The 18363-nt window shown below is 40.0% G+C and overlaps 1 protein-coding gene across 2 annotated transcripts in view; it reads right to left on the bottom strand.

Annotated features, from left to right (window-relative positions):
• VIPAS39 (VPS33B interacting protein, apical-basolateral polarity regulator, spe-39 homolog) overlaps positions 1-18363 on the bottom strand; it is a 38375-nt gene that overhangs the window by 9677 nt on the left and 10335 nt on the right. The window contains exons 8-20 of one of the 2 annotated variants that reach the window (XM_045562735.1): positions 17417-17509; positions 17061-17094; positions 16487-16589; positions 15375-15402; positions 12614-12687; positions 10229-10304; positions 9490-9624; positions 8826-8867; positions 8398-8487; positions 3953-4039; positions 3032-3121; positions 2505-2609; positions 703-1729 (exon numbers count right to left, since the gene is read on the bottom strand). In XM_045562735.1, the coding sequence (XP_045418691.1) occupies positions 1709-1729; positions 2505-2609; positions 3032-3121; positions 3953-4039; positions 8398-8487; positions 8826-8867; positions 9490-9624; positions 10229-10304; positions 12614-12687; positions 15375-15402; positions 16487-16589; positions 17061-17094; positions 17417-17509 (978 nt within the window). In that variant the 3' untranslated portion in view covers positions 703-1708. Of the gene's footprint in view, positions 1-702; positions 1730-2504; positions 2610-3031; positions 3122-3952; positions 4040-8397; positions 8488-8825; positions 8868-9489; positions 9625-10228; positions 10305-12613; positions 12688-15374; positions 15403-16486; positions 16590-17060; positions 17095-17416; positions 17510-18363 lie in introns of those variants that run through there. The other variant, XM_045562744.1, reaches the window with a different exon arrangement.

Genomic DNA, 18363 nt, shown 5'->3' with positions numbered 1-18363 from the left:
CAGCAAGAAAGGAACTAAATATGAGGTTACTGAATATGAGGAATTGCAAAGGAGACTGCAACATGGAGAAGCAAAAGATAGAGTCTTATCCCCTTAAAGCAGGGTTTCCCATCATTGGCATTACTAACATTTTGGGCAGGATGATTCTTTGTAGTGGGGGGCTTTCCTGTGCTTCTAGTGGATAAAGGCAGCATCCTCTACCTCTACCCACTAGATGCTAGCAGCACCCCCAGTGTGGCAATATAAAGTGTCTTCAGACATTGCCAAATGTCTCCTGAGGGGCAAAATTGCCTCCAGTTGAGAACCATATGGCCTTAAAGCATGCAGTATGCCTCTGCATGAACATCTTTTTTCCTTCTATGACATCACCCATGCCATGGTCACAGGAGTGTAGAACTCTACAAACTTTTAGATTATCATGCCCTCATTTTATAGATGAAGGTAATGAGTAGAGGGAGAAAGGGACTCATCCAGTACCACAGAGCTTGTTAGTGGTAGAGCTGGGAAAGGTAATCAGGTCTGGTGTCTCCCAGCTCAGTGCTCTTTCTGTTAACCAAATTGCCCTGCTTTGCCGTAGCACTATTATTACTCTATCACCTGCTATGTGCTGAATGCAGTCACTGATGGAGACCTATAGTGGTCCCAAGATATTGACCAATTGTTTCATCATTCTGCACAAAACAACTGGAAGGGGAAGAGAAGGCACCAAGGAAGAAACAGCTTTATTAGGAGTCTAAGCATGTCAGGAAAACCCAGTTCAGTCACAAAGAAGAGAGCCAAATAATGGTATACGGCAAGAATATAGCATTACAGAATATCCTCTCAGAAAACAAGTGTGAAAATAAAACCACCATCTAAACATCCTAACTGAAGTGCTGCTGAGTTTAGCCCAGGTGAGACTTCTGGAAGCTCCTGGTGAAATAATGAGATTTTACATGAAGGGAGAGCTCTCCAGCATTGCTACATCTGAGGTCCATATAAGATTATGGGTCTGGGATAGGAGAAGTAGAGGAAAAGCTCAGGCAGATGTCTCCTCACCCAAATAGGGTTATCTCAGTGTGCAGGTGAGAGAGGGACCCTAAGTTTTTGGACAGAGAGTAAACTGGGGCAGCAGAGGAATACTGGCTGAAGAAACACAAAATCTGGGCAATGTCTGTCATGATGTAGAGGATTCTGTGCAGTCTGGTGTGAGTGTGTCTCCAGGAGGTCCTGGGCAACACTGGCACCCCTTCCTGAGGCCATTTTGTTTCTGTTCTGACTTTATTCATAGCAGAACTGCCAAAGTCCAGCACCAAGTCCTGGATCATAATTAGATGAGTGGAATAGCCTGGCTATCCTAAGACACCTGTACCCCATAGTCTAAGAGAGTTCCTTTCTGGAGCAGTGACTTTTCTCAGACCAAGAGAGATCTTAACCAGTATGGGCCCAATCTAGAAATTACTCCCACCTTCACATGAGCACCAGGTGGAAAGAATTGTTCTCAGGAGTCAAAGCTTTAGATCTTGGCCCTTAGATCCCTTGGACAAAAGATCAGTCTGAAGCTATCTGTGCCCAGGTACTGGCTTCTGTCAAAAGATGCAGACAGGCACTGCCTGTTGATAATCAGCCCAAGCGATGTGATGCTGACGCTCTCCTAAAGAAGTGCTCTCTCTACTTTCACAGGCAGGAAAAGAAAAACTGAGGCAGGCTTCAGGGTAGTTAATGCCACTTAATTCTTCCATCGAATTTGCTGTGGAAAGACGAAACAATGAAGGTGTGTGATCAGTTTTCACTTATCCCTACAGCAAGGTAAGAAAGAATGCAATAAAACAAGCCTCACAGCTAGGTAATGTAAGAAAGCAAAAAAGAATAATCAGATGGGGAGGTGCTGAGAAATTTTTTTTTAAATGTGTGGAATAGTTTATTTATTCAGAGATGAACTAAACACCTATTCTGTATTTTACAAGCCCAATTTAGGGCCTTTATTCTAGTTCTGCTCTCCTTAGAACCAGAATCTCACTAGTTTAGATGACCCTCAAAGTAGGTCCCAAAATACCTAACAGGGAACTAAGTTCCATATTAACAAAAAGCTCAGTAATTTCATGCTATGAGAGATGAACCAGCTGTGCTCCCCAAATAGCTAATGTCTACTTCATCCACTTCTTATTTCCAACAGGTAGGTCACATCCACCCCCAGGAGACCATACAGTCTGGATAATCGGAATCTGCAACAGTTGTTTTTATACTTCTAATAGTCGGTCCCTCCTACCCATTAGGTTTAACAATTATCAAAGCATTACAGTTAAGTCTCAACCTGAGGTCCCCAAACCGTTCTATCAGCCTACATCTCAGGAGTAATTTATGCTGTTCAAAACAGTGCTTATGACCTTTTGGCCCATGGGAGACCCTTATATTCACGTGGCTCTGCTAACTGCAATCCTTTCCATGCCTTGGGAACATACACACGATAGTACTTTGTGAACTGTCTCCTGAGACTGCTGCAAGGGTAAGCTGTAGCTGCTCACCGGACTGCTGAGAAGAGCATCAATCTTCTCTTCCTCCGCCGATCCTTTATCTACCTTACTCCTGTATGCTAGTAACTGCTGACGATCCTTCAGGTCCCGGCAGGTCTATACACCAAAACAAATGAACAATACGAACCCCCAATCAACCTTATGTATGAATGGTTATTTCTTTTTGTCACTATCACTGTGACTCAAGGTTCAAAGAGAGGCCAGAGGCTACAGTGGGATGACAGTGGAGTCCAACACCCAAGGAACTTCATGTTGGAAAGAAGTCTACAGAGCTTATGTACGTTGATTCAGTTCCATGGATTCTCCAAATGCAATACATTTATAACAGCACAGAAAAATAAGTCAGAGGGCTGGGAAGGTAATACAGGAGTGCTGGTCTCTGAACTAACTTTGCCAGACTATTTTGTCCATTCAGTCAAAACTGATGGAAGCACCTCAGGATCTAGGACAGAGAATATTGTAATACCCTACTCTCCACTGAGGATCTAACTGAGGGTTCCCATTTCTTGGGGACTCACATCAATGACGACATCATGGCATTTGAACTTAGTGGCTAAGTTCAACTTTGTGTCCACATCTTCTACCAGATTGACATATTCCTGTAGTATCTGTGGGAAGAGGTACTTCTGATTAATGACAGCAAGACCCATAAAACTAAAGAGCTCTATAGGTGGGAAAAAAATGTCCCAAAGAAGGCAAAAGAGTTCAATATCTGATGTCTACAATTCCCATCATCAACCATAGGACTAGTTCTAAAGTAGGAAATGATGTGACACTGGAGTACTTCCATGTTCCCTTGGTAAGAAGGGAAGAGCACATTTCTCCTCATCCTAGAGCCAGAAACACATGCTAGCAATGGCAGTGCTCTAGATCTGATTCAGTGCTGTGCCTGTTGCTCCTTGATGTCCTTTCTCAGTGAGTTCTCTTTTTTTACATCAGTGCTCCACATAGGCTAAACACAATAGATACCCTCAGAGAGGACAGGCTGGGATTACTTCTCCCCCGACCCCCGCCAGACACAGGATCTACCTCTGTTGCCTAGGCTGGAATGCAGTGGCACAAACATAGCTTACTGCAGCCTCCTAAGCTCAAGCAATCCTCCTGTCTCAGTCTCCCGGATAGCTAGGACCACAAGTGCACCCAGCTAATTTTTTAAAGTTTCTCTATAGAGACGGGGTCTTGCTATGTTGCCCAGGCTAGTCTTGAACTCCTGGCCTCAAGCGATCCTTCCTTCTCAGCTTTCCAAAGAGTGGGATTACTTCTAAAGGGAACAAAACTTCCCTCCCTGGCCTTTTCTATCTTGAGGCACAGTATAGCCATTGTGCTCCCTTTAGGGAAAATAAAAACAGGTCAGGTCTCCCATTATTGACCAGTAAGAGACTAACAGTTAGGTCTCCTAGAGTATCCTGTACCCAACTCAAGTCTTTAGGAGCCATTACCTGGACAGGGGCACTGTTCTTGTGCAAAATTTCCACAACTCGATGAAAGCCAATGGGTGCTCTCTTCTTGGTATAGCCCAGCCAGTTCTGAAAAAGAAAGATGGGGCAGCAGTAGCTAAGGCCAGGCACACTCTACACACTCTGGGCTGGTCTGTTTTATGGTCAGATCAGAATAATACAGGGGTCAGGGTGGTATGGATAGGGGTGAGGTATAGAGAAATGATGAGAGGCCGGGCGTGGTGGCTCATGCCTGTAATCCTAGCCCTCTGGGAGGCCAAGGCGGGTGGATCGCTTGAGGTCAGGAGTTCGAGACCAGCCTGAGCGAGACCCCGTCTCTACTAAAAATAGAAATAAAAATTATCTGGACAACTAAAAATATATATAGAAAAAATTAGCCGGGCATGGTGGCGCATGCCTGTAGTCCCAGCTACTCGGGAGGCTGAGGCAGTAGGATCGCTTAAGCCCAGGAGTTTGAGGTTGCTGTGAGCTAGGCTGACGCCACGGCACTCACTCTAGCCCGGGCAACAAAGTGAGACTCTGTCTCAAAAAAAAAAAAAAAAAGAGAAATGATGAGAGATGAATTTTTCAGAAATGTCAAGGGATTTGAGAGGGTAGAAGAGAGTCAGAGGTATGAAATAAGTTCTTAGATCTATAGGAACTAATACAGGAAAAAAGTCTATGAAATACTAAAAAATGGAGTAAGTAATTTACTTAATATGTGTAGTATAAACTTATCAATGTAGAAAAAATTGTGTCTTCTAAATCTTTATACATATACATAGATGTTCATTTGTAAATTCATGAGGAAAGGTCTAGAAAGCTACCAATCAAACTTTTTAACAGTGTTTGCCTTGAGGAAGGGAGCGAAACAGGAGCATGTAGACAATGAAAGAGGAACTTCACCTTTATATACTTTCACATAGTGTTTGATTTTGATATAGATATGTATCGATGCTTTGGTAATGTAACTAATTAACAAGGGGGAAGACCAGAAAATTTTCAAACTCACAATGGGAAAATAGATATTTAAAATGTAAACCAGTTCATATGAAACCACAAAAGACTCCAAATAACCAAAGCAATCAATGTTAAAGAAAAAGTTGGAGGCATCACACTTCCTGATTTCAAATTATATTACAAAGCTACAGTAATTAAAACAGTATGGCAGTGGCATAAAAACAGACCCATAGACCAGTGGAACAGAATAGAGAGCCCAGAAATAAACCTAACACTATATAGTCAACTAATTTTTGACAAGGGCATCATGAGGACACAATAGGGAAATGACAGTTTCTTCAATAAACGGTGCTGGGAAAACTGGATTTCCACAAGCAAAAGAATGAAATTAGACCTTTATCTCACACCAAAAACAAAAATCAACTCAAAATGGATAAGACCTAAGTGTAAGACCTGAAACCATAAAATTCCTAAAAGAAAACACAGGAGTAAAGCTCCTTGACATTAGCCTTGGCAGTAATTTTTTAGGTATCACACCAAAAGCTCAGGCTATAAAAGCAAAAATAAATAAATAGGACTACACTAAACTAAAAAGCTTCTATATAGAAAAGGAAACAATCAAAATGAAAAAACAGCCTATGGATTAGGAGGAGATATTTGCAAACCATATATGTGATAAGGAGCTAATATCTAAAATTTATAAAGAACTCACACAACTCAATGGCAGAAAAATAACCTGATTTAAAAATGGGTAAAAAACCTGAATAGGTATTTATCCAAAGAAGACATAAAAATGGCCAGCAGGCATATGAAAAGGTGCTCAACATCACTAATGATCAGGGAAATGCAAATCAAAACCACTATGAGATAGCACCTCACACCTGTTAGGATGTCTGTTATAAATAAGGCAAGTAAGTGCTAAGTGTTAGTGAGGGTATAGAGAAAAGGGCACCCTTGTACACTGCTGATGGAAATATAGATTGGTACACCTATTATGAAAACAATATGAAGGTTCCTATGGAATTAAAAATAGAACTACCACATGACCCAGCAACCCTCTTCTGGGTACACACCCAAAGGAAACAAAATCACTACCTCATAAAAATACCTGCATTCCCACATTCATTGCAGCATTATTCACAATAGCCAAGATTTGGAAACAATATCCACTGACAGACAAATGGATAAAGAAACTGTGGTGTATGTATGTACAATGAAATGTTATTTAGCCTTTAAAAAAAAGAGAGCCTGCCATTTGCAACATGGATGAACCTGGAGGACACTGTGCTAAGTGCAATAAGCCAGACACACAAAGAAAAATGCCGCATGACTCACTTACGTGTGGAATCTTAAAAAAAACAAAAAGGTAAAAAGAGAACAAAACAGTGAGGGGGGAGGAAATGAGGAGATGTAGGTCAAATGATACAAAATAGCAACTATTCACCATGAATAAGTCTAGAGATCTAATGTATAACACAAGGAAGGCAGTTAATTAATATTGTACTATAATCAGGAGTTATGGTAAATGAGATTTTAGCTGCTTTTGCCACATTAAAAATATAGATAACTAAGTTAAATGATGGATTTGTTCATTTGCTTCACTATAGTAATCATTTTACCATCTACATGTATCTCATAACATTGTGTTGTATACCTTAAATATATATAATAAAATTTATTTATTTATATACATTTTTTTTTTTTTTTTGAAGACAGAGGCTCCCTCTGTTGCAGCCTCGCTCACAGCAACCTCAAACTCCTGGGCATAAGTGATCCTACTGCCTCAGCCTCCCAAGTAGCTGGGATGACAGGCATGCGCCACCATGCCCAGCTAATTTTTTTGTATTTTTGGTAGAGACAGGGTCTCACTCTTGCTTAGGCTGCCCTCAAACTCCTGACCTCAAGTGACCCTCCTGCCTTAGCCTCCCAATAAAATTTATTTTTAAAAAAAGACAAAAGATAACAAGTGTTTGTGAGAAAAGGGAACCCTTGTACACTGTTGGTAGGAATGTAAACTGATGTAACCATTATGGAAAACAGTACGGAAGTTCCTCAAAAAATTTAAAACAGAACTAACATATGACCCAGCAATTCCTCTGCTGTATATTCACCCAAAGGAAATGAAATCCACACTTCATAAAGATATCTGCATTCCCATGTTCCCTGCAGCATTATTCACAATAGCCAAGACATGGAAATAATCTAAGTGTCCATTGAAGAATGAATGGATAAAGAAATTGTGGCACATATATACACAATGGAATATTATTCAGCCTTAAAAAAGAAGGAAATTCTATCATTTGCAACAACATGAATGAATCTGGAGGACACTGGGCTAAGTGATATGAGCCAGACACAGAAAGAAAAATACTGTATGATCTCACTTATATGTGGGATCTAAAAAGTAACTGAATGCATAGAAACAGAAATAGTTTCCAGGGACAGGACAAATGTAGGTCAAAGAGTACAAAGTTGCAATTGTGTAGAATGAATAATCTAGAGATCTAATGTACAGCATGAGGACTTTAGCTAACAATATAGTACTATATATAAATTTGAAAAATGGGTAACTGTGATACGATGGATGCTAATTGGCTTGACTATAGCAGTCATTTCACTAAGTATATGTATAGCATAATATGTTGTAAACCTTAAATATATACAATAAAAATTGATTAAATTTTTTAAAAATGTAAAACAGTAGAGACATGACAACCAAATTCAATGCAAGACCCTTAATTGGATCCTGATAGGAAACAAATACTAAAAAACCCAAAAGAGCTATAAAAAACTGATTTAAATATGGAGATATATCTGATAATATTATTGTATTAAAGTTTCTTGAGAATAATAGAATTGTGCTTATGATGGACATAAATGCTTAAGTATTTAAGGGAAAAGTGTTACGATGTCTGTAACTTACTTTCAGATGGTTCAGAAACAAAAAAATGCATGTGTATATTAAAAGAGCAAGCCGATATGGCAAAAATGTTAATAAGTTAATGAAATGGGTAAAGACTATTAGTGTTCATTATACATTTTTTTTTTGTTTAAGAGACAGAGTCTCTTTCTGTTGCCCAGAGTGCAGTGGCGTGATCATAGCTAACTATAACCTCCAACTCCTGGGCTCAAGAGATCCTCCTGCCTCAGCCTCCCAAGTAGCTGGGATTACATACATGTGCCACCATGCCTGGGTAGTTTCTTCTTTGTTTTTTGTAGAGACAGGGTCTCACTATGTTGCCCAGGCTGGTCTCAAATGCCTGGCCTCAAGTGATACCACTGCCCTGGCCTCCCAAAATGCTAGGATTACAGGTGTGAGCCACTGCACTCACCCTCCATTATACTATTCTTTCAACTTTTCTTTAGCTTTGAAATTTTAGAAAATAGAAAATTGGAAGAAAAATGTAAATCAGTAATTAGAATTTATAACATGATATGATGATGCTTCTTTCTCCCAAGACCTCAGCAGCACAAAACAGGGCACCCACCTTTGTGGTGAAGAGGGCATCTACATCATGCCACGCTCGAAGCTTGGCACGAGCAGCCAGGGCTGTCAGTACATACTGTTTGTCTGGGATCTAGAAAGCAGAGACCAAGAGAAATTAAGGGGAAGTGGAAATGCATTGACTGAGGTACTTGAGAATTTTAGAAAAGATGGGCATAAATATTTTCTGGTTATTGATTCTGCCTCTTAAAAAATCAATAAATTTCTCAGGTCCCCAAGAACCCCTTAATTCCCAGGCCCCAGCACTGCTACAGGCCATGCATTTAAAGTCTTCTCTCACTTCCCACAAACTTGCTTGCTATCTTTAACCTTGAATGTCAAAGGACTACTGTACAGGGTTACAAAGCAATATCCACTCAATGTAGTTACCTTGATACCACTTTTACAAAACACTAACCAATTTGTATCTACCTTAAATGTCTTCTTCAGGTTGATGGGACTGCTGAATGTTCCCTAGAGTGAAAGTGGAGAAGGAACTTTAGTGATACTGACTTTCCCATATACCACCCAATCTCCCATTTCTTTTCAACAACACAGACCTTCTACATCTCACTCTGTAATCATTTAAATACAGAAATTAATTTACGAGAAAAGCTCCATGGGAAATAATCAAGTATGGCAAGCTGGGTTATCAGGAATTGGATTAATAAGTACGGTGCTTTTCCCAATTTTCTGTTAATCCAAAGAAGGGGAAAATGTCCACTGTGATCATTAAAGCCAAACTTCTTCAAAAAAATTTTTTTAAAGTATCCACAACTACCTAACATGCTGCCGCTCTTCTCTACAGCATGCCGATCCATTTGTAATTATGGACCTCTGAACAGACTGTGAGGGGAACCAGCGCCAGGGACAGACGTGCTATGCTAGCATGCCAGCTCACTTGAAGCCACACAGACCCTTACGAACCTCTTTTCCCCTCTTGGCTCACCCTTGCTGAGGTGAAAAGCTTCCAGGTGGATTTCTGAGAATTATGTATACCCATTATTAATAGAATACATCATAATACTGGATTTAAACTATGTTCTTCTTGTGCGATGACAGCCTGTGGGGTCTGTCTTTCATATTTTGCCTGTACCTCGGCCTCCGTGTAGTGATAGAAGCAGGAGTAGAAAAGCGTCGTCACCAGTGGCATGTTGAGGATTGAAGCTTTGCGTGGGTGCTTTCGGAAGATCTCAGTCTGTCCTGCTAATTCTAGATGTCGATCATTTGCCTGTGGTAGAGTGAGCCAAGTGAAGAAAAGAACAATATCCATGGAGCAGAGGTAGGAGAAAAACCTTTAATACTACAGTAAGTGTATTTCCTACACTAGGAATGATGCAAAGAAGAGAAAAAGAAAGAAATTACGTAGGATACTCCAGGGGAGTTTAAAATCCATAAAATGATCATAAATCCAAGTTAGCTGGAGAAAGACTGGAGAAGCAATGACATGGGAGATTTGGGATAAAGAAGAAACATTAATAGTTACAGGTTAACAGCAGGTAAGAAGAAAAAGAATGCCCAAGAACAGCAGTCCCCTTTTTGGCACTAGGGACCGGTTTCATGGAAGACAATTTTACCATGGACAGGGGCTGGGGGTCAGGGGTTAGGGGGAAAGGAGGCACCCCATTTTCCTAACAGGCCACAGTCAGGGGGTTGAGGACCACAGCCCAAGAACAATGGAGGAAGGGGGTTATTGTGTAGAGGGAGAAAATGAAGAGCTTTTGGAGACTGTAACAGGAAATGACATAAATGTCCAAGGCATACAGGTCTCCTAGACGCTGAATGGCACTGAGCCTGGGCACTGGAGCAGAAAATGCAGAGATGAGGAGTCTAACCTCAATAATGATCTGACGTTCCAGGAGCATGTAATGGTCTTGTATGTGTGCAGAATCTTCCGCTGAAAATGGTAAACTGGTAGAGGGCCAGAAAGTTAGTACCTCTTTCTCTACTCAAAAAAGGAAACAGAGCTAACTAAACCAAATCACCACTGTAAGGATAACAGGCTCATGGTTCCTCACAAGTCTGATCTCAATTTACCCCTAGAGTATCACTTAAAGGCAGAGAAGGAGTTAAGAAAATAGAGGAGGCCTTTGGCTTAGATTTTATATTTAAGGTTTTCCAATTCAAGAGAGAACCTGGAAGTCCACAAAATACATATAGCCATTAATGATTATGCTGAGGAATGAATTAGAATCTTCTCATTTGAGGAGATGGAATGTTTGGTGAATGGGTCACAAAGCTACTCAGTGAGCCTAGCCAACTGGCCATCATCCATATCCTAGTGAAGCTCTGTGCTTTGTATTGTTGCTTAACTGTACTTAAGGACGCTTAAAATTTGCTAGCCATTTTTTATTGCCGAGTAATAAAGGCAAATTAAATTACATGGCATGGTGGTACCTTTATAGATTGGTAAAGATCTCTACAAATGTCAAGGGCTCCATCTTCAACACCGTATCACGTTTTTACACATAAAGATGTTGAGGGACAGTGTCTTTGCCTAAAAGTCATATGCTAAGTCAATTGGAAAGGCCAGGATTTTTTTTTTTTAAAGACAGGGTCTTGCTCTGCTACCCAGGCTGCAGTACAGTGGTGCTCACAGCAACCCCAAACTCCTAGGCTCCAGCAATCCTCCTGCCTCATTCTCCCAAGTGGCCAGGAATATGTGCATGCCACCACACTTGGCTAATTTTTTTGTTTTCTGTAGCAACAGCATCTTGCTATGCTGCCCAGGCTGGTCTCAAACTCCTGGCCTCCTAAAGTGCCAGGATTACAGGCGTGAGCCACGGCATCCAGCTTAGACGCCAGATTTTAAACTCCCAGTTCACAGATCTACCCTTTAGAAAGTGCTGCCTTATTCCCCTACTACATTCACTCCACGAAGAATTATGAAATTCAATTACACTATCCAAGTTTGATTCACAGTGAAGTTTTAGAAAGACAAAAGAAGTCAGCAACAGGTTCTAGTTAATTCACTATTCTAACCTTTCTCTTTGTTTTCCAGAGGCCATAAAACATAGCTCAGTATCTGGTAACATTAAAATTAAGGATTTCACTGATAGAAACAAATTTCTAAACATGAAGCCTAGAAATCATGTCACATGAAGAATAGCTGAAACAAGTATGAACATTGAACCTGGAGAAGAACTACTGGGTACACTGTGTCTTGAAAGATACTTCCTTATGCTGAAGCACTTTCTGATAATGAAGGCTGTCCAATAATAAAATGAGCTACTTTCATGAGCAATGAGCACTCCATCACGGGAATAATAATATGTGGGGCTGTTTTTTTTTTTAAAAGAAACAAGGTCTCACTATGTTGCCTAGGCTGGAATGAAGTGACTATTTATAGGAGTGATCACAGCATATTACAGACTTGAACTCCTAGACTCAAGGAATCCTCCCATCTCAGCCTCCCAAGTAGCTTGGACTATAGGGGCATGCCACCAAATGAAGGGCTGGTTTTCACAAGGATTTAAATTGGATGAAAGCCTGCACTGGATTGGTCATTCTTGGACTGTAAGGTGTCAAGGATTAGTAACATTAAAAATACATAAGGGGCCAGGCATGGTGGTTCATGCCTGTAGTCCTAGCACTTTGGGAGGCCGAGGCGGGAGGATCGCTTGAGGTCAGGAGTTCAAGAACAGCCCGAGCAACACAGCGAGAACCCATCTCTACAAAATATATATTTAAAAAAATTCCCTGGTGTGGTGGCACCCACCTGTAGAGGCAGGGGGATCGCTTGAGCCCAGGAGTTTGAGGTTGCAGTAAGCTATGATGATGCCACTGCACTCTAGCCTGGGCAATAGAGCGAGACTCTGTCTCAAAAAAACAAACAAATGAAAAAACCACACATAAGGCCCATAAAATGTTGCCAACTTTTATTACTTAAGGTCATCAAAAAAATTACAACCCATTTTACTACTAAAAAAGAGAGAGGTGGGGACAAAATCCCAGAAGGATAGTCTTTCAAATTAAATAAATTTAACTTTAGAAACAAACTATCTATATTGTCTTTATTTTTCTCAGTTTATCACCTATCAGTGAAAACTCTGTTGAGGACTAATATTTGGGAACCACAGAAAGAGATGACCTTTCATGATGCTTGTACAAGTCATTGTTACCCTTCCCCTTCCTAGCTATCCATTCTGCCCTCTTTTACTTTCTTCATTCCTTTTGTATGAAGATATTTATACTTAAAACCATTTCTCCCCCATACTTACCCAATGCAGGTCTTAAGGAATTCCTTTCGTTTCTCTGGGTCCTGAATGTTCAAATGCTCTCGATAATGGGATAGCTACAAAAAACAGAGAAAGGCTCTGAGCTATTCTGTCTCCTTAGAAGAGGAAGGTAGCTGAATAAGTGAAATAACTTTTCATGCTTAAAAAAAAAACTCAAATTCTTCATTCTCAGACATTCCTTCATGAGTGTGGATGGTTATGAGTGTATTTCAGGGTGGGGAGGAACAAAGAGCGATCCAAAATCATTAGTAGGTTTATCTATTTATTAGAGGAAAGGTCTCACTCTGTTGCCCAGGCTGGAGTGCAGTAGCACAATCATAGCTCACTGTAACCTCGAACTCCTGGGCTCAAGTGATCCTCCTGCCTCAGTCTCCTGAGTGGCAGGACTACAGGTATCTGCCACCATGCTCGGCTCATTTTTTTACTTTTTGGTAGAGACGAGGCCTCGCTATATTGTCCAGGCTGGTCTTAAACTCCTGGCCTCAAGTGATCTTCCCGCCTCAGCTTCCCAAAGTGCTGAGATTATGGGTAATAAGCCACTGTGCCCAGCCCATTAGTAGGCTTATCTGCAACTGTACTGTCCAATATGGTAGCCACTAGCCACATATGGTAAATTAATTAAATTAAAATTTCAAGTCTTTAGTTTCACTAGCCACTTTTTCTTCTTTTTTGTTTTTTCTTTTAAAGAGACAGGGTCTTGCTCTGTTACATGATCAATGGTAGATGGGATCTTGCTCTGTTACACCATCAGTGGTAATGTGATGACATAAATATCAGTGATATGAATAGGGCATGTCATTCACTATTTATAGCTAAATATTCACATTAAGGTAACATAGGTTCTGCATGTAGCTCTGAAAAAAACCTCACATGTGCTTTCTATTTTGAAAGTCTTAAAATAAAAAAGCACATTAATATAAATATTTACTTGTTATTACTAGAGTTAAATGATATAATAATGAGTTATGACTGTGAAAGTTGTGATTTTTAAATACAATTATTATTATTATTATTCTTATTTTTTAGAGACGGGGTCCCACCCTGTCACCCAGGCTGCAGTGCAGTGGCCTGATCATATAGCTCACTGCAGCCTCAAACTCCCAGGCTCCAGTGATCTTCCTGCCTCAGCCTCCTGAGAGCTGGGACTACAGGCCCACACCACCATGCCCACCCAATTTTTCATTTTTTTGGTAGAGACAGGATCTCACTACGTTGCCCAGACTAGTCTGGAACACCTGTCCTCAAGTAATTCTCCTGCCTTGGCCTCCAAAAATGCTGGGATTACAGGTGAGAGACACCACACCCAACTCTTTATATACAATTATTAAAAACTTTCCAAAAAGAAAGAAACAGATTGACAGTTAATATGAATATTAAGAGAATGAAATGGCTTTAGGATGAACTTATATCCATTTAGTGCCAACAGATGTATACAGAAATGTAAATGATAATATAAGACAATCACAGAAATTACATTATAGCATCTAATCTTTCTAAAATATTTGGCATAAAATAATTGGTATATAATCATTCCTAATATTAAAATATGTAACCTTTAAGAGCTATAGTTCATTTTTTGTTATTCAATTCCATTTTAGTCTTAAGTCTTTAAAATCCTACTTGGGAAATTTTCATATTCTATGAGGATAAAATGAAAGTAGATTATTAGCTTTGCCACTTCCAAAGTTTACAAGGTCGAAAAACTCCAAATTTATATATAACATGCATGATAAATTATCTTCAAACATAATGAGTATGAAGAAAATAAAGTTTTAGATAAAAATGAGTTGCCCAAAATACATTTATTTTCACGAATCATATCCAAAACAACAACCTTTACAAGAATGCTGTATGAAGAAAATTCCTTATAGTTTTCAACCTATGGAAATTAAAAATATAAACAAAAAGCTTTTCAAATTATTTTTACAGACTGCCAATCATTTTCAATTGATGAGAATAAATGATTTTTCAGATTTTCCCATGCCTTGAATATTAAGTACAAGTTCCTTTTAGAAAACATGTTGCTGACATTTTCCTGAATTATATTTCACTCTGCAAAGAAGGTTAACAATATTAAATGTGCCAGCTGAATGTGTACATTGATATCATCATAAATGTTCTGTATAGTGACTAAAGGAATAATCCTGTTATCGACAGTGCTGAAAAATTCTCATTCCTGCACTATGTGAAAATTTTTAAAATAGATCACTAAAGTTTTTATAATACAATTAAGCTTTTGGTAAAATTTCAGATTTATTCTTGTATTCTAGAAGTTGATTTTATGATTGTGAAAAACTGCCAAAAATCAATTTTAACACTTGGCTATTGAGCTCTCAGCCAAAACGAGTATTAGATGTACCACCAACCTGATCTATCTTCCTTCTTGACCTATATCTAGTTTTTTATCCTCTTAGCTTTCAATATTTTCTTTAGTTGGAAGCCAAAACCCAAAAGCTCCTATAAACCAGGACTTGAAAACAGCTAAAAAACATGTTACAAACTGACCAGGCCAGTTTTCACACATTTAGTTTTCAAAAAACTTATTCATAAGGCCAACCGAAAGAGCATATAAAAAGAAACAATACATCTTTTGGATAAGTTTTCAGGTTTTCCAGATGTCTCTCTCTTCTGCATATGATCAATATCCAGGGAAATAGTTTAATCAGTCTCGGATCTTGGAGGCTGGGTTTTGGCTTAGATTTCTGTTAAATAGGTCCCCAACTGAAACAAAGGCCACACTTACCGCAAGCTCTTCTGTTCTATCTAGGAACCTGGGAAGAAGCAGAAGGGAGCAGGGCATTTTTATCTATTGATGTGTGGCAGTATAACCTCACGAAATAGGGTGATTGCTCTAGGAGAGACACTTTAAACGCGTTTCCCTCTGTACACAAGAAAAATGGTGGGTCAGATATCACTGTTCCCTGTTCTTTCCAGCTGAATTTTCGACAAGCAAGGACAGGCAGGCATTGCAGGACACTAATAACTTTGTAATGTTAACAGGTCTGACAAAAAGGACTCAGAGACTCCACAAAACCTACTCTAGCCCACAGAAACCTTATTTTTGTTTTTTAAAGATTAAAGCACTCGTCCCTGTCAATACAATTTTCCAGAGGTCCAACCTTTTTCCTGACATTGAAGAAGGGACATAACATACATAACATTTCAATCCAAAAGTGGGAAATAGTCCCCACTGGTTGGAATGAGATAGGGAAGGAAAACGTGATAGAGGTTCCCCCCATCCATCTCTACCCCCAGCAGATATGCCTACTTCTCACCTATCAGAATCCTGCCTAGCCTCACAGGCCCAACTCAAATCCTAACCACTTCCATGAGGCTTTTCTCAGGTATCCTGACTGAAAATTAATTTTTTTTCTCCTCCTCCACTGTATTTCTCACTGGTATCACTTGGGATCAAGTAAAAAAGGTACCTTTATTTTAGATCTTTTATAAGAAAATGCCTAACAAATTGACCAATACCACAGACTAGGCATTATGCTAAGTGCTAATGTCCTCTTTCCATCTTCATAATGACCCTGTGTGGTAGGTAACATCATCTCCATTTTACAGATGTGGGAACTGATGAAGAGGTTTGATAACTTGCTCAAGGTCACTCCATGAACTAAGTGGTAGAGCCAGTCAGTATGCAACCCAAGTGTGTTTGACTCTAGAGCCTGGCCCTTAACTACCCTGCTATACTGTCACCTTATGATAGGTTGTGATGTATTGTTAGTAATCTCAACATCTTATCTTGTAAGTGTTTCCAGAAAAAGCATGAGTATCTTCTATCCCTGTGTATTCCCCAGAGTGCTTTGAAGAAAGTACTTAAACTTGATAGACCAGACAATCAGTTCTTACCTGAAGAGGTCTAAAAGCAGCTTTTGATCCCCTATTTCCTTAAGGAAGTGAATAAGATGTCTCAGGGCAACCTGTCGCACCTCCAGCTCTCGGAAGAGGATCTCTGGCAGGCAGGAATTAGGTTGAGAAAGAATGAAGCCTATTAGTCAAGTGTGAAATTGGTCTTCCTTCTTACACATTGCAAACATTCTCTCATCGAAGTCTAGCAGAATCTAAGAAGGGTTTACCCCTATGTTTCAACCCACCATCAAGACACTCTATGGTCCAGGGCAACTCATAGCCACTGAGTCAGCTTTTTAGCTCTCACCAAACCAAACAGTAGGCACTTAGCATGGACTCTGAATTCCTCAAACCAACAGAGTCATCTGTCTATCCAATCAATAGAGGGGACTTTGTAGTTACTATAATCATCACCCTAAACGATGTGGCATCTACTGTAAAGTCTCAGGCCACCCCAGCTGTCTCTGAAATATACTTGATACTGGTGAATTCTGGTATGAAAACCACATGTCATTCTCCCCTCAAATGTGGCAGACACCTTGCTGACCAAAGATTTCCCTCAAACCATGCTCACCTTTGCACAGTGTCCTCTTCAGGAAAATCAGAACCTATAGGAAAAGAGAACAAAGAATGTGCAACCTTTCGAACACAAAGCCCTGCTCTGAGCGCCTGATGTCTAGGAAGAAGGCCAGCAACTCATTAAGAATCTTTACAGATACAGACAGTCAATCTCTCCCTGTGTTGAAAGGAGAGATAACAGACATATGGAACTAAGCTATGTCTTAGGAGTCCACATGCTTGTGGCCATACTGGCTGAGAGACATTTCCCTCTGAGAGAGACTGCTCTCACATCTCTCCGCCCTCGGATTGGATTTTCAGAAACTAATGAAAACAATAATTAAATAAACAACAACAAAACCTGTAACTTACTGCAGTAATGACGTTTCCATCATGCATGCTTACTGCCTCTTCTAGGAGTTGAAGCTTGTCCTGTAAGGAGCGGAATCTTTCTAATGAGCAGACCTGGCAGAGTAACAACAGAGTTAGCGTGTGAGGAAGAAGACAATTTTCTATATTCCTTTGTCACTGGTTACTGAAGAATGGGCAAAAATGAAGGAAAATGTCCCCAAGGAGAGCCTCTGTATTTTTACAATATGGTCCCCAGTATTCTATGAGACAGTAGGTTCCCACCACACTCTATTTTAGCCTGATGCCTTACAAGATGCTAATGTCCTAAAGTTTTGACAAAGTCAACAGAGAGATCACGTGTTCTTTTTTTTAGGTATAATTTACATACAGTAAAATCTACCCTATTTAAGTGCATAGTTCAGTGAGTGTTTTGAGTTTTTTGAGACAGGGTCTCACTCTGTTGCCCAGGCTGGAGTGAGGCAGCACAAACACAGCTGACTGCAACCCTGAACTCCTAGGTTCAAGTAATCCTCTTGCCTCAGCCTCTTGAGTAACATCTCTTGTACTAACAATACTCTTGTATTACTAACAATACATCTTGGGCACATACCACCATACCTGGCTAATTTTTTAATTTTTTGTAGAGACAGGGTCTTGCTATGCTGCCCAGGCTTGTCTCAAACTCCCGGCCTCAGCAATTCCCCTGCCTCAGCCTCCCAAAGGTTAGGATTACAGGCATGAGCCACCATGCCCAGCCTGGTCCAGTGAGTTTTGACAAGTACATACATCCATGTAACCACTACCACAACAAAGACACAGAACACTTCCATCACCCCAAAATTAATGCCCTGTCTACTATGACATTAATGCCCTCCCTCCATCACCATTTCTTGGCAACCACTTGTCTGTTTTCAGACACTATAATTTTGCCTTTTCTAGAATTTTATTAAAATGAGGTCATACAATAT

The sequence above is a fragment of the Lemur catta genome, chromosome 1 (genome assembly GCF_020740605.2).
Source record: "Lemur catta isolate mLemCat1 chromosome 1, mLemCat1.pri, whole genome shotgun sequence".
Lineage (NCBI taxonomy): Eukaryota > Metazoa > Chordata > Mammalia > Primates > Lemuridae > Lemur > Lemur catta.
This window is presented reverse-complemented; position numbering and strand designations above follow the sequence as displayed.